The sequence below is a fragment of the Oncorhynchus nerka genome, linkage group LG28 (assembly GCF_034236695.1).
Source record: "Oncorhynchus nerka isolate Pitt River linkage group LG28, Oner_Uvic_2.0, whole genome shotgun sequence".
Lineage (NCBI taxonomy): Eukaryota > Metazoa > Chordata > Actinopteri > Salmoniformes > Salmonidae > Oncorhynchus > Oncorhynchus nerka.
Genome location: NC_088423.1, coordinates 15393850 through 15410738, shown reverse-complemented (window position 1 = coordinate 15410738; position 16889 = coordinate 15393850). Strand labels below are relative to the sequence as shown.

General features: G+C 43.1%; 1 protein-coding gene and 1 non-coding gene across 2 annotated transcripts; both read right to left on the bottom strand.

The window, feature by feature from the left end:
- Positions 1–552: 552 nt before the first annotated feature.
- Positions 553–12675, bottom strand: LOC115112913 (phospholipase B-like 1). The gene is given in 12 exon segments (XM_029639968.2): positions 553–1535; positions 1724–1830; positions 5785–5970; positions 6743–6883; positions 7728–7928; positions 10132–10276; positions 10622–10756; positions 10986–11127; positions 11345–11428; positions 11572–11731; positions 11734–11793; positions 12547–12675. Coding segments are annotated over 12 exon segments (1620 nt in total). The 5' UTR covers positions 12623–12675; the 3' UTR covers positions 553–1352.
- Positions 12676–16564: 3889 nt separating this feature from the next.
- On the bottom strand, positions 16565–16637 carry trnar-ccu (transfer RNA arginine (anticodon CCU)). The gene has a single exon. It is a non-coding gene; the product is annotated as a tRNA-Arg (tRNA).
- Positions 16638–16889: the final 252 nt, after the last annotated feature.

Below are 16889 nucleotides of genomic sequence, written 5' to 3'. Positions count from 1 at the left end.
GAAAATGCTAATTAGCATCAAAGTAGGACATCATGCAAAACTGCAAATCCCTGCACATCATCTCTAGCTGACACCTTTGCTAACAGGTATTGAGTCAATTAAAAACTTGCACAAGACAGTTCACAGAATTGTCAAATTAAATAAATGTAGCCAATTTATTCATTACTACATTTAGCTAACATTAGATAGTTAATCCAGATATTCTTACCTTTGCCTCAATTCGGCACTCTCGTCCAGATCATCATGTAATGTGTAGTTCTTCATGATAGCTACATTAGTAGCTAATAAGCATTTCATTTTGGGGGGGTAAATACAGGTGAATATATTGATAAAAGTCACCTCGTCCTAGAGAGATTTACATGGCTATCAAAACGTCACACCAGGATAAGCCTACATGAAACACAGCCCTTATTTGAAGTTTTTCTAAAATCCCCTATGGAAAAAATGAATGTTGGAAAAACGCTAGGTTTTATGGGTATTATGACTCATATTATAGTACTCTATGGTAAAAACACATTTTGGACGCTATAGAAATGCATTTATTGTCTACAATTGTTTTTGCCACGTTTATTCTATTACAGACACCTTAATGTATACTTTAAAATTATATTATGTGAACTAAACATTAAAATTGAAATAAAACCATTTTAGTGGATTTTTTGATAGTACTAATGTCCCCACTAAAGACATGTCATTTTGTAATTGAAACATTTCATTGAAATACTGTGGAATTGCATTCATTCCTATTGAGGATTGCTTCTTCGGGGAGTATCAATATGGTGGCTTCAGAAAAAACACAAACCTGAGAATGTTGTACAGACAACTAATTCCCTGATTATTGGCATCCGGTCATCAATTTGGTTCATGTCAAGACCAGGGAACCAAACTGGCACAAAATGAGAAGTCTGAGCTGGTATCATTGTGTGTAAATGTCAATATTGGCCCGTAGGCTACATGTTCCGCAGCCCCGACTGACACAATTTACTGGACTGCACTGTAAACATAGAACCATGTAATGACCTCTGCCTGCTCAGTCATTAACTCAGAGGAATATACACCACACAAATGAACACACATTATACAAAACTAACAATCACATAACAAAGATACAGTATAATCAGTGCAACTAACCATTTCGTTAACAACAAAAAAAGGCCTTGGGTAAGTGTCTGGTGGCCACTTCTTCCTTTACTCCCTAGCCCCGCTGTGCTTTCAGACCCATGGGTCATTTTCATTAAGCACCAAATGGAAGATAACTGAATTAAATAGAGAGGGACTATCTAGACTTGTCCAAAAAGAAACCCTTATTTTCATCAAGTTGCATGCCCTTATGAACACAACCCAGACCCCTCTCAGGGCTGGTATAGTGACAGAGTTGGCTTCATGGTGATGAAGCTGAAGTTATATGACTGCGGCAGACCCTTGTGGGCTGTGCTGTTGAAGTGGCTCCAGGAGAACGGAAGCAGGCCCCCCTGAGTGGTGGGACCGTTCACCGCCTCGCCTGCTAACTGACGGGCCAGGTGGAAGTCTGTCACCTAGGAGAGGGAAGGAGAGAGAGTGAGAGAGCGCGAGAGAGAAGATAATTAAAAATGGCCCTTTGTTTTACTTTAATGTTATTTTAGTATTGTGATGTACCGTAGGAGTATAAATTGTGCCATCATGTTCCCTTGGATATTATTTTATGAGTGCGAATGCGTGGACATGGTGGTAATTTAACCCTGACCTTGGTGTCATAGCAGCCTCCTGGACGTGGTTTCTTCAGCCTCAGGTCGTTGCGACAGCAGATGGTTTTACAGGGATGGCCCTTGGAGTAAGGGTCTTTCCTGTAGTCTGGAGACACAGTTCAAAAGCACTGAGTTCAGAGGTTGGAACAGCAGGTGTGACAATCTAGTAGACCCACACAGCAAGATGATCTATCTTCCTTGTGGGGTTGAATAATTTAATCTCCACCTGAATTCTCATTCTATTAATAGGGATAGCTTTAGCAGACCAGAATGAAAGGCCCGATTCTCTCCAGTCCGATTACGGTTGTAGCAAAAAAGATTAGACACTACAGGGCCAGTGGTCCTGCAGGCCTGGCATTGCCTGCATCTGCCTAATTATAAAAGAACTACAGTTACCGACCCATTCCTGACAAAATCATACTCAAATCAAATTTTATTGGTCACATACACATGGTTAACAGATGTTAATGCGTGTGTAGCGAAATGCCGGTGCTTCTAGTCCGACAGTGCAGTAATATCTAACAAGTAATCTAACAAATTCACAACGACTACCTTATACACACACACACAATGTAAGGGGATGGAATAAGAATATATGGATGTGCAATGGCCGTACGACATAGGCAAGATGCAATAGATGGTATAAAATACCCTATATACATACATATGAGTAATGTAGGATATGTAAACATTATTAAAGTGGCATTTTTTAAAGTGACTAGTGATACCATTATTAAATCCATTTATTAAAGTGGCCAGTGATTTGAGTCTATGTTGGCAGCAGCCTCTCTGTGTCAGTGATGGCTGTTTAACAGCCTGATGGTTTTGAAATAGAAGCTGTTTTTCAGTCTCTCGGCCCCAGCTTTGATGCACCTGTACTGACCTTGCCTTCTGGATGATAGCGGGGTAAACAGGCAGTGGCTCGGGTGGTTGTTGTCCTTGATGATCTTTTTGGCCTTCCTGTGACATCGGGTGCTGTAGGTGTCCTGGAGGGCAGGTAGTTTGCCCCCGGTGATGTTGTGCAGACCGCACTATCCTCTGGAGAGCCTTGCGGTTGAGGGCGGTGCAGTTGCCGTGCCAGGCGGTGATACAGCCCGACAGGATGCTCTCGATTGTGCATCTGTAGAAGTTTGTGAGGGTTTTAGGTGACAAGTCAAATTTCTTCAGCCTCCTGAGGTTGAAGAGGCGCTGTTGCACCTTCTTCACCAGGCTGTCTGTGTGGGTGGACCATTTCAGTTTCTCTGTGATGTGTACTCCGAGGAACTTTAAAAAACTTTCCACCTCCTCCACTGCTGTCCCGTCGATGTGAATAGGGGGTGCTCCCTCTGCTGTATCGTGAAGTCCACGATCATCACCTCCTCCCTGTAGGCTGTCTCGTCATTGTTGGTCATCAAGCCTACCACTGTAGTGTCTTCTGCAAACTTGATGATTGAGTTGGAGGCGTGCATGGCCACACAGTCATGGGTGAACAGGGAGTACAGGAGAGGGCTGAGAACGCACCCTTGTGGGGCCCCAGTGTTGAGGATCAGCGGAGTGGAGATGTTGTTTCCTACCCTCACCACCTGGGGGCGATCCGTCAAAGTCTAGGACCCAATTGCACAGGGCAGGGTTGAGACCCAGGTTCTCAAGCTTAATGATGAGTTTGGAGGGTACTATGGTGTTGAATGCTGAGCTTTAGTCAATGAACAGCATTCTTACATATGTATTCCTCTTGTCCAGATGGGATAGGGCAGTGTGCAGTGTGATGGCGATTGGATCGCCTGTGGACCTAATGGGGCGGTAAGCAAATTGGAGTGGGTCTAGAGTATCAAGTAGGGTGGAGGTGATATGATCCTTGACTAGTCTCTCAAAGAACTTCATGATGACAGAAGTGAGTGCTACAGGGCGATAGTCATTTGGTTCAGTTTCCTTAGCTTTCTTGGGAACAGGAACAATGGTGGCCATCTTGAAGCATGTGGGGACAGCAGACTAGGATAGGGATTGATTGAATATGTCCGTAAACACACCAGCCAACTGGTCTGCAAATGCTCTGAGGACCCGGCCGGGGATGCCGTCTGGACCGGCAGCCTGGCGAGGGTTAACACGTTTAAATGTTTTACTCACATCGGCCACGTTAAAGGGGAGCCCACAGTCTTTGGTAGCGGGCCGTGTCGGTGGCACTGTATTATCCTCAAAGCACGCAAAGTTGTTTCATTTGTTCGGGTGCGAGGCGCCGATATCCCTGACGGGGCTGGTTTTCTTTTTGTAATCCGTGATTATCTGTAGACTCTAATATACGTCTCGTGTTTGAGTCGTTGAATTGTGACTCTACTTTGTCCCTATACTGACGCTTAGCTTGCTTGATTGCCTAGCGGAGGGAATAGCTACAGTTTGTATTCAGTCATGTTTCCAGTCTCCTCGGCATGATTAAATGCGGTGGTTCGCGCTTTCAGTTCTGCGTGAATGCTGCCATCAATCCACGGTTTCTGGTTAGGGAAGGTTTTAATAGTCACAGTGGGTACAACGTCTCCATTGCACTTCCTAATAAACTCACTCACAGAGTCAGCGTATAAGTCAATGTTATTGTCTGAGGCAACCCGGAACATATCCCTATCCACTCGACTGAAACAATCTTGAAGCGTGGAATTCGATTGGTCAGACCGGTGTTGGATAGACCTAAGCATGGGCGCGACCTGTTTTAGTTTCTGCCAATAGGAGGGGAGCAACAAGATGGAGTCATGGTCAGATTTGCCAAAGAGAGGACAGGGGAGGGCCTTGTATGCATCACGGAAGTTAGAGTAGCAGCGGTCCAATGTTTTGCTCGAGTGGGTGCAACAATCAATGTGCTGGTAGAATTTAGGTAACCGTGTTCTCAAATTAGCTTTGTTAAAATCCCCAGCTAAAATAAATGGAGCCTGATATATGGTTTCCAGTTTACATAGAGTTCAGTAAAGTTCTTTCAGAGCCGTCGAGGTATCTGCTTTGGGGGGGATATACACGACTATGACTATAATCTAAGAGAATCTAGAGAATTCTATTGGAAGATAATGGGGTGAGCATTTGATTGTAAGGAATTCTAGGTCAGGTGAACAAAAGGACTTGAGTTATTGTATGTTGTTATGATTAAGCCATGAGTCGTTAATAATGAGGCATACACCCCCGCCCTTCTTCTTACCAGAGATATATTTGTTTCTGTTGGCGCAACGCATAAAGAAACCGGTGGCTGTACCGACTCCGACAACATATCCCGAGTGAGCCATGTTTCTGTGAATCAGAGAATGTTACAATCTCTGATGTCTCTCTGGAAGGCAACTCGTGCCCTAATTTCATCCACCATGTTGTCTAGAGACTGGAGTTTGGCGACGAGTATGCTCAGAAGCGGTGGATGGTGTGTTCACCTTCTAAGTCTGACTAGGAGGCCCCTCCGTCTGCCTCTCCTGCGGCGACGACGTTGTTTTGGGTCGGCCTCTGGGATTAGAACCAATGTCCAGGGTGGAGGTCTGAACAAAGGATCCACCTCGGGAAAGTCGTATTCCTGATCGTAATGTTGGTAAGTTAACGTCGTTATTATATCCAATAGTTCTTCCCGGCTGTATGTAATAACACTTAAGATTTTCTGGGATAAAAATGTAAGAAACAATACATTAAAAAAACTAATTACTACATAGTTTCCTAAGGATGTGAAGCGATGTAACGCTCGTCGTTGTAAGGATGGTTGGGCCAAGATGCAGCGTGGGGTAGGTTCATCATTTTTATTAATGTTAACCAGCAACAAAACTACAACGAGTAACCAACGAAACGTACAGCCTTGTAGGGCTCAAAAACAATACAAAAACAAGATCCCACAAACAACAGGTGGGAAAAGGCTGCCTAAATATGATCCCCAATCAGAGACAACGATAGAGCTGCCTCTGATTGGGAACCATACCAGGCCAACATAGAAATGCAAGAACTAGAGTACCCACCCTAGTCACACCCCGATCTAACCAAAATAGAGAATAAAAAGGATCTCTAAGGTCAGGGCGTGACAAGTGAGGTGACCATCTGTCGGCGCCATCTTGAGAGGGGCTGCAGCACTCACTGTTGTATCTCATGATGTGTTTGAGGGAGGCGAGGTCTGTAACCTTGGACTGATCCCTGCGGAAGATCTTGGCTCTGGGACAGAGGTCATAGGAGAAGTCCTCTCCATGCTTCCTCCACATGACCCCGTAGCCACTCAGGTTGTAGATGTCTGCATGGAAGGGCACGTTGTAGGACGCCCAGTAGCCTGCCGGAGGGAACAGGAGAAAGACAAGAATAATGTAGGAATGGTGAAGTAGGGATATATCAGATGCTGAGAGACTGAAACAACCAACATGATTCATTGATTGATATATTTTTTTAAAGGACCAATGCAGCCGTTTCATCTCAATATCAAATAATTTCTGGGTAAAAATTAAGTACCTTACTGTAATTGTTTTCAATGAAAATGGTCAAAAAGAAACAAAAATAGTTTCTTAGCAAGATCAATTTCTCAAGCAAGAATTTCGCTACGACTGTCTGGGAGTGGTCGGATTAGGGAGAGGAAAACTAGCTGTTATTGGCAGAGAAGTTATACTGCCTGGTGATGTCTCTTACACTAAAAAGGGCATTCTCATAATTTTCACAATTACACAGTATTATTCCAACCTCAGTGTGGAAATACACATAAAACACAGAAAAACCTCTTTTGACTGCACTGGGCCTTTAAGTGTCACATATTGGTGCCCAGCTGACATGGGTTTATAATACATTATTATTACTTGAAGTAATATGCACATAAAACTATTTTATAATCATGGCTATAACAGCTGCCATTTAATTACATTAAACAAACAATGCATTATCCTTCTCCCCCCAGGCTTTGAAAATACATTTTGCAACATATCAGCTTGCCAATCAATTAATAACATCCCATAAGACTTTATTAATCCTAGAGTGTCAATTAGGATGGCATATAACCCATGTATATCCACCAGTTTAGCGTTATATCAACAGACTGAAATGAGACGGTCCCTTACCCTGTCGCAGGGCCTGTGTCTGGTCAGAGTGTACCACCAGTCCTGGTATCTGCTCTACCACAGTCAGAGCCCCATCCCTTATACTCCTCCCCAACGACACCCTGCTCAGATCCAGCACCATGTACTGGCTGTTATAGGTTCCTGAGGAGGGGAGGGGAAATGTAGTTGTGTTAAACTTGGTTTGGTGTTGATTATCTACTGGTTATTACAGCTCCTTGAAATGAGGAGAAACGAGTCACCTCCTGATATGCAGTATGTCATGGCTTGGGACTGTGGTGAACACATGCACTACACTGGAGCATGCAGATACTCAGACAAAAAGAAGGGGGAAAAAGGGTATTTGAACTAGGAACTGGTGAGCAGAGTTTGCATGTATACGAACATAATGGGAACGTATCAGGTGTCACTTTCTGGTTATAGTAGGTGCCAGAGACACAGAGGCTATGGCCAGTCAGTCCTCTCATTGATAACAAGCTGTACTGTTCCTCCTAAGCAACAAGTTATGTCATCTCCTACTGCGGTGGCTCTATTAACAAAGACAGACTACAGTACATCCTTAGAGAACAGGACGGTTCCATCATCTGTGGTCAGGAACCGTCTGTGGTCAGGGCCTAAGGCAATACATCACATAGCCGTTGTGCGCCCGAAGACGTGGATGTCGATTAAGGCAGCCCCCCACACCTCTCTGATTCAGAGGGGTTGGGTTAACTGCGGAAGACACATTTCAGTTGAAGGCATTCAGTTGTACAACTTACTAGGTATCCCCCTTTCCTTTTCCTTTAACATACTCCGCCATTTACCATACTATGCAACAATCAATTCAACACAAACTACAATCCTTAACAAGTACAGTAGCAGACAAATCACAAAGTCTATACTCACACCACACCTAAACACAATCTCATAGGTTATTCATGCAAGTACAGGTTATTACACAAATCACAACACCCAATCCCACAAAAGTCCTCCACACCCCAGGCATTACCGGAGTTGTACTTAGAGAAGATGTGAGCCCACTGCTCCCCAGTGCGTGCCAGGGCGTGTGCCAGCCGCACCCTCTGCCAGGCCAGCAGGCTGTGGGGGGTGACCAGGGTGAACAGAGAGGTGTTGAAGACACTGTTGGTGGTCTGAGTCATCAGCAGCCCACTGCCCAGCAGGTAAAAGTCATCCAATGATGTCAGGAAGCCTGGGAGGAGAGAGGAGATAAGTGCATGGCTAGTTAGGAAAGGAGAGGGGACATGAAGGGGTGAGGACATGTGGGGACTTGGAGTGGGATGTGGTAGTAGTATAGCATAGCATCCCTTGCACTATAGTGTAGAGAAAAAAGAAGTTGGGCTAAGGGTAAGGACATATGTGAGGTGTAACATTCCTAGCACCACAGGGTAATTAAAAATGTCATTATAATGTAGTAGATTTCAGTCCCGAGAGACTGTGGTAAGCTTGTAGCGGTATTTATTAGAGAGGGGTAAAGAAAGATTTTGTTCGGGAGCCAGGCAGGTATTAACCATGCCGAAAGGAAAAGAGTAGAATAGAGAGAGTACCACTACCAGACCCACACACATCAGCAGAAGAGACTGCCTAGAGTGTAGCCTGTTTACCAGATAGCCAGTGGAGAGAAAAGAGAATACACACCATATAAAACCCACATCACAGCACAGGGGTAACCCAAACACGAATACCTCATACAATACTACTAATACTAATAATGGCAGAGCAATTCAACAGCAACTTCATACAAGAACGAACCCAGTCAACATAGGATTTACAATAATCTGTATTATTTTCTAGTGGATGAGTGCAGAGGGTATGAATGTGGGGGGTGTTCAGCGACACAACAAAAGCCTTAAATGTCCAGTCTTCTCGGCCACATGTCATTAGTACACCTCACCTCAATACAGTTCACATAATATACAACTTGCAAGCAACCTACTAAAATGTCCATCCAAATACTTCTGACAGGGAAATAATAGTCCAGCTCTAATGAACTTCAATGGGAAGTGCATTTGAAAGATAGAGAGTCTGTTGCAGGGTAAAGCACTGGAATGAGAGGGAAGAGAAAGAGAGAAAAATATAAATCTTAGCTGTGGTCTTCAGGCCTGCCGGTGTCTGACTGTCCGATGGTTTGTTGGTTTGTTTGTTTAAGCTTCGCAACAATGTTGCTACTAATCCATGCGATCCATAACAGGCGCGGTCCCAAACAAAAACAACCACGATCTAAAGCGATCACACCGATGATTGAGTTAAATACTTCATAAACTACAAACGCTGAAAACAAACAACTTCTACAGCACACACAATCAAACTGTCGCGCCACCCAAGAGCTCCTCCCCAAAGAGCTGAAACGAACTCTCTTTATCTCCTCCTTCCTTTACTGCTCATGCGCTCTTAAAGTGGCAGTGCACGGTGAAGGCTCCGAGCAGATTTCGCCACAAGCGTGTGCACAGAAGGGCTAGATGGAATCAAATCCTAGCACCCGGATTGTATTTTAGTAGCTTTTAATGTAGTGTGTTTCTGCACTGAGTGAGATAACATTCCCTGCTTAACTCTAAAAATAGCACTTTTAAGCCACTTCAGTTTTAATGGTGATGGGGCCTGTAAGATAATGTATGACAGGGAAAATGGCAAATCTTCAATAACATCACTTAACCACACCAGGCTACGAGTTTACATCAATCATCCTTCCGTTGCAACTGTATATTACTAAACTTTCCAATTTTCAAGACTGGTGGAGTCTATTGTACAAGACAGTCTCAGGCTGCTTTTTTCAGCCATTTTAGGTAGATGGGTGCTACACATGGATAGTGAATAAGAAGAGTTCTCCCCAATACCACAATATCAGCCAGCAGCATAATACCCTGCATCCCAGTGCTGGCATGCCTCTGAAGCTAAGCAGGGTCAGTCCCTGGACAGGACACCAGATGCTGCTGGAAGTGGTGTTGGAGGGCCAGTAGGAGGCACTCTTTCCTCTGTTCTAAAAAAATATATATATATATATACTGACCTGGGATATATATATATATCCCAGGTCAGTGATTGGGGACATTGCCTTGTGTAGTGTGCAGTCTTTCGGACGGGACATTAAATGGGTGTCCTGACTCTCTGTGGTCACTAAAGATCCCATGGCACTTATCGTGAGAGTAGGGGTGTTGACCCTGGTGTCCCGGCTAAATTCCAAATCTGTCCCTCATACCATAATGGCCACCTAATCATCCCCAGCCTACAATTGGCTCATTAGCCCCTTCTTCTCCCCTGTAACTATTCCCTGAGTCGTTGCTGTAAATGAGAAGGGGTTCCCAGTCAACTCACCTGGTAAAATAAGGGATCAATACAAGATAAAACACTATATAAATTGCTTTATCAATCACATTCAATCACTCATGTTCCTTTACCAGGGTAGCTGCTGAAGGATATCTTGCCCGTGGCGGTGTGTGTGTCAGCCAGCCTGAAGTCCCAGTGTTTGTAGATACGCATGGTGGAAGCGTAGTTGAACCAGCTGGAGTGGGCTAACAGCAGGTTCTCAAAGCCTGGCAGAACCTAGAGAGAGAACAGGATAAAGACACCAAACACATGGTGTTACATCGCAGACTTAAAGTGTACCGTCCTCACTACCTCATGCATGGACTGAAGAGAAAACTGGACGTGAGAAAGGTATTAATCCACTCCTGTAGAAAAATGAAAGCTCAATAAAAAAGGAATCTACATCATTATAAACCAATATGCTTTAACAGTGGCTGAATATCTTTTGTAGATTATGGAAATCGCATTGTATAACTCCACTAATGAGGATGATATGCAAGTCAGCTATAAATAAACTATAAACACCACCAATCATGAGCTAAACAAACAACCAGACCTAGCCAAATTCACTTGACTCCTGACCTTTATGAGAGCTGAGCAGTGGCCCATTCCTGGCACAGGGCCTCGGGAGGAGTTGAAGCGTGGAGTCAGTGCTGGAATCAGGTCCAGCAGGTCTCCAACTTCATTCAGAAACTGCAGCGCAAACATAGACAGAGGCTAGGACGTGGAAAGGTGGAAGAAAAGGGTCAGTTGGGATTTGCATAAAGGATTGGGAACTGTTTTTGTTTGCAATTAGGGGGTTGTGACTATTCAGATCCCATTAGGTTGGAGGAAATTCTGATGCTCGCACACAGAAGATTATCGTCAAAACACAGTTCTCTTCAGTTCTGACATTCAGTCCCTCACACGTTTCTCTCGCTCCCACTCACACAGAACACACACACACCTCTCTCTGCCTGCTCTTGGCCCAGTATGCAGCTCCAGCCTGTAGCCCATCCAGTTGAGCCAGGATCAGTCCTGCATGTAACCACAAGGGGTCACTGTTTCTCCTCAACTTCACCTGCTCTCTGGTCCAGTAGTCCTGTTTACTGTGGACCGACTCAGGTATTCAGTCATTATAATTATTATTATAGGCTTTCATTTGTTACATTGACTGCTAAAATTGACTACATTTGACTGTCATGATATTTGATGTAAAAAAGAAAATATGCGATTCCACGAATGGTGGTCCTCAAGAGCTTTCGACAGTGATTTGGTAGTCCACAGAACGGAAAAGATTGTCTATAGCATAAATGGGAATCTTACATCATGAAATCTTTCAAGGGGTCCAGAATCTTCTCATCTTTAATCATCTGGGGATATATGTTGGCATAGTGGCTAAACATTTGCCTGATGGAGAGAGAAAGCCAGGGTAAAAATGTCTTCAACATTTCCTGAAGGATTTCTATAATGAATGTATAGGCGTGAACAGGGCTAAATAAAGATAACACGAACATCAGTGTCATTTGTAACAAAGCAGTGAAAGCACTCACTCTGCGGTGAGGAACCCTTCCAGATACCCAGCCAAGAAGGAGGTGGTCTCATCACTCTCGGGGGTCTCCCCGTACCCTGCCCGAATCTCCAGCACCCCCCAGCCCGTCAAGAGGAGAGTGTCATTGTAATAACCATAGGCACCCCCTTCTTTCTCCAACACCCCTCATTCAGAATCACACTCTTCTGGGCAGCATCCCAGTACACAGTGGCCTCTTGGATCTCTACCACAGGGGGACAGGGATGAATAACACACCATATTAGAAGAACACTCATGGGTGCTAAGAAGCTAAGCAAAAGTGTATTGTCTGTGTATTCAGCTGAATGGATTGTATGGATTGAAGAATAGGTATATTCAAATCAAATCCAAATCAAATGTATTTATATAGCCCTTCCTACATCAGCTGATATCTCAAAGTGCTGTACAGAAACCCAGCCTAAAACCCCAAACAGCAAGCAATGCAGGTGTAGAAGCACATATTGAGCTAAGGCATTGCATACAATAGGCCTATTACCAGGCAATGTTTACCTCGGAGTGGATGTTCAAATAGTTACAATGTATTTTATCAATCCATTTGACTGACTTTCACACTGTATAGAAATACTGAGTGGAATACAGAATTTAAAAAATATCATTAAGCAAATAGCGCGGTAAATATTATTGTGTTTGATTTTTTGGGATCTGCGTCACCAAGAAAAAAAAAGTGTCTGGCAATGTAGCCTACGCACCATCCAAAATGTTCACTCTGGGGGTTCTCTGCTACTACTCGTGCGAATTATACCTGTCTGACATGACATGTCAATCAAACCTTGCCACAATTCACAAGAGGTTGTACCGCTCCCATCCACCTATGCTTGCACATTTATGCAGTTTCTTGGATACAATGAATGAACAACATACGTTTAACATAATTTGGCTAATTTATTAATATCGAAAGGCAAAGAGGAATATTGAAAAATATTGAATGAAGACTTACGGTAAGTTTGCACGAGGGCTGCAGCCAAGACGCACAAAATAACAAGGAATTCTCTCTGCTCCCCTCTCAAAGCCATGTCTTAATTGATCTGTTCTAATGTTAATAGAATGATACGTTTAAAGTGCCTATTCTAAAGGCAATAACATATGACATTTGCTGGTCACTCCAGCGTCAAATTTAAGTTCAATTGGGGGAATCGACTTAAATTCATGTGGGACCTAAGCAGATAATAACCTAGACATATGATTGGACGAACGTTAAGAAGCGCTCTTCAATTGGCTAAAGGCTACATGATAAACATCAATTTACCTTTTCTAGGATGTTTGGCTACACATTTCCAACTACAATCCGATACTGAAAAATACAGTGCCTTCGGGAAGTATTCATACCCCTTGAAATTTTCCAGATTTTGTTACGTTAGCCTTATTCTAAAATGTATTAAATAAATAGAAATCTACACACAATACCCCATAATGACAAAGCGAAAACAGGTTCTTATTGTTTTTTTCAAAAATATTTTTAAAATACCTTATTTACATAAGTATTCAGAACCTTTGCTATGAGACTCAAAACTGACTGAGCTCAGGTGCATCCTGTTTCCGTTGACCATCCTTGAGATGTTTCTACAACTTGATTGGAGTCCACCTTTGGTCAATTCAATTGATTGGAAATTATTTGGAAAGGCACACACCTGTCTATATAAGGTCCCACAGATGACAGTGCATGTCATAGCAAAAACCAAGACATGAGTTCGAAGGAATTGTCTGTAGAGCGCCGAGAAAGGATTGTGTTGAGGCACAGATCTGGGGTAGGGTACCAAAAATGTCTGCAGTATTGAAGGTCCCCAAGAATACAGTGGCCTCCATCATTCTTAAATGGAAGATGTTTGGAACCACCAAGGGCCTTGGTCAGGGAGGTGACCAAGAACCCGATGGTCACTCTGACAGAGCTCTAGAGTTCCTCTGTGGAGATGGGAGAACCTTCCAGAAGGACAACCATCTCTGCAGCACTTCACCAATCAGGCCTTTTTGGCCAGACTCCTCAGTAAAAGGCACATGACAGCCCACTTGGAGTTTGCTAAAAGGCACCAAAAGACTCCCAGACCATGAGAAACAAGATTCTCTGGTCTGATGAAACCAAGATTGAACTCTTTGGCATGAATGCCAAGCGTCACTTCTGGAAGAAACCTGCCACCAATACTACGGTGAAGCATGGTGGTGGCAGCATCATGCTGTGGGGATGTTTTTCAGCGGAAGGGACTGGGAGACTAGTCAGGATCGAGGGAAAGATGAACGAAGCAAAGTACAGAGAGATCCTTGATGAAAACCTGCTCCAGAGTGCCCAGGACATCAGACTGGGGCGATGGTTCACCTTCCATCAGGACAATGCTTCGGGGCAAGTCTCTGAATGTTCTTGAGTGGCCCAGCCAGGGCCTGGACTTGAACCCGATCGAACATCTCTGGCTAGACCTGAAAATAACTGTGAAGCGACACTCCCCATCCAACCTGACAAAGCTTGAGAGAAGAATGGGAGAAACTGCCCAAATACAGGTGTACCAAGCTTGTAGTGTCATACCCAAGAATGCTTTTTAAATTTTTTATGAATTAGCAAAAAAAATTAAACCTGTTTTTGCTTTGTCATTATGGGGTATTGTGTTTAGATTGATAGGTGAAAAAATGATTTAATACATTTTAGAATAAGGCTGTAAGGTAACAAAGTGGAAAAAGTCAAGGGGTCTGAATACTTTCCAAATGCACTGTATATTAACGCAACATGCAACAATTTCAATGATTTTACTGAGTTACAGTTCATATGAGGAAATGAGTCACACAAAATAAATTCATTAGGCCCTAATGGACTTTCCTGCAGTCAGCATGCCAATTGCATGCTCCCTCAAAACTTGAGACATCTATTGCATTGTGTTGTGTGACAAAACTGCACATTTTAGAGTGGCTATTATTGTCCCCAGCACAAGGTGCACCTGTGTAATGACCATGCTGTTTAATCAGCTTCTTGATATTCCACACCTGTCAGGTGGATGGATTATCTTGGCAAAGGAGAAATGTTCACTAACAGAGATGTAAATACATTTCTGCACAAAATTTGAAATGAATTAGCTTTTTGTGTGTATGAAACATTTCTGGGATATTTTATTTCAGGCCAGGAAACATGGGACCAACACCTGCACATCATCATCTGCACATCTATCACTCCAGTCTTAATTTAGCTAAATTGTAATTACTTGCTACTATGGCCTATTTATTGCCTTACCACCTCACGCCATTTGCACACTATATATAGACTTTCTTTCTTTTTCTATTGTGTTATTGACTGTACGCTTGTTTATTCCATGTGTAACTCTGTGTTGTTGTTTGTGTCGCACTGCTTTGCTTTATCTTGGCCAGGTCGCAGTTGTAAATGTGAACTTGTTCTCAACTAGCCTACCTGGTTAAATAAAGGTAAAATAAAAAAATAACATGTTGCTTTAATATTTTTGGTCAGTATAAATGTTAAGACAAGATAAATAATTAACATATATTCAAATGTTTGTGTGAAATCATCCATCATTGCGTTTAGTTGTTGACACTGTTATTTATAAGGAGGGTCTGCTGTCCGGACCTCTGGCAGTCTCTATGGGGGTGCCACAGGGTTCAATTCTTGGACCGACTCTCTTCTCTGTATACATCAATGAGGTCGCTCTTGCTGCTGGTGAGTCTCTGATCCACCTCTACGCAGACGACACCATTCTGTATACTTCCGGCCCTTCTTTGGACACTGTGTTAACAACCCTCCAGGCAAGCTTCAATGCCATACAACTCTCCTTCCGTGGCCTCCAATTGCTCTTAAATACAAGTAAAACTAAATGCATGCTCTTCAACCGATCGCTACCTGCACCTACCCGCCTGTCCAACATCACTACTCTGGACGGCTCTGACTTAGAATACGTGGACAACTACAAATACTTAGGTGTCTGGTTAGACTGTAAACTCTCCTTCCAGACCCATATCAAACATCTCCAATCCAAAGTTAAATCTAGAATTGGCTTCCTATTTCGCAACAAAGCATCCTTCACTCATGCTGCCAAACATACCCTTGTAAAATTGACCATCCTACCAATCCTCGACTTTGGCGATGTCATTTACAAAATAGCCTCCAATACCCTACTCAACAAATTGGATGCAGTCTATCACAGTGCTATCCGTTTTGTCACCAAAGCCCCATATACTACCCACCATTGCGACCTGTACGCTCTCGTTGGCTGGCCCTCGCTTCATACTCGTCGCCAAACCCACTGGCTCCATGTCATCTACAAGACCCTGCTAGGTAAAGTCCCCCTTATCTCAGCTCGCTGGTCACCATAGCATCTCCCACCTGTAGCACACGCTCCAGCAGGTATATCTCTCTAGTCACCCCCAAAACCAATTCTTTCTTTGGCCGCCTCTCCTTCCAGTTCTCTGCTGCCAATGACTGGAACGAACTACAAAAATCTCTTAAATTGGAAACACTTATCTCCCTCACTAGCTTTAAGCACCAACTGTCAGAGCATCTTACAGATTACTGCACCTGTACATAGCCCACCTATAATTTAGCCCAAACAACTACCTCTTTCCCAACTGTATTTAATTTATTTATTTATTTTGCTCCTTTGCACCCCATTATTTTTATTTCTACTTTGCACATTCTTCCATTGCAATACTACCATTCCAGTGTTTTACTTGCTATATTGTATTTACTTTGCCACCATGGCCTTTTTTGCCTTTACCTCCCTTCTCACCTAATTTGCTCACATTGTATATAGACTTGTTTTTTTTTTTTTTTTTTTACTGTATTATTGACTGTATGTTTGTTTTACTCCATGTGTAACTCTGTGTCGTTGTATGTGTCGAACTGCTTTGCTTTATCTTGGCCAGGTCGCAATTGTAAATGAGAACTTGTTCTCAACTTGCTTACCTGGTTAAATAAAGGTGAAATAAAAATAAATAAAATAAAAATAAACAATTTAATGGACAAAATGTTTCACCCCAGATGGGACTCGAACCCACAATCCCTGGCTTAGGAGGCCAGTGCCTTATCCATTAGGCCACTGGGGCTTGTTATGAATAGAACGGGATCTGGCCATTATATCATTCATTATCCAGGGGCAATATGATGATAAATCTGTGACAATCAAGTAATGACACTGAAAAAAATATTTCACGGGGAAACAGTATTCGGTAAACAAAGAGACGCTTTCACCATGGTGATGCGTTCACGTTGATGGCTTATCCCACTCAAACTAAACAGCGGGGGCATTTATCAAGTGTTTACATTATTACAAGGATGAAATGTAGACTTTGTCCAAC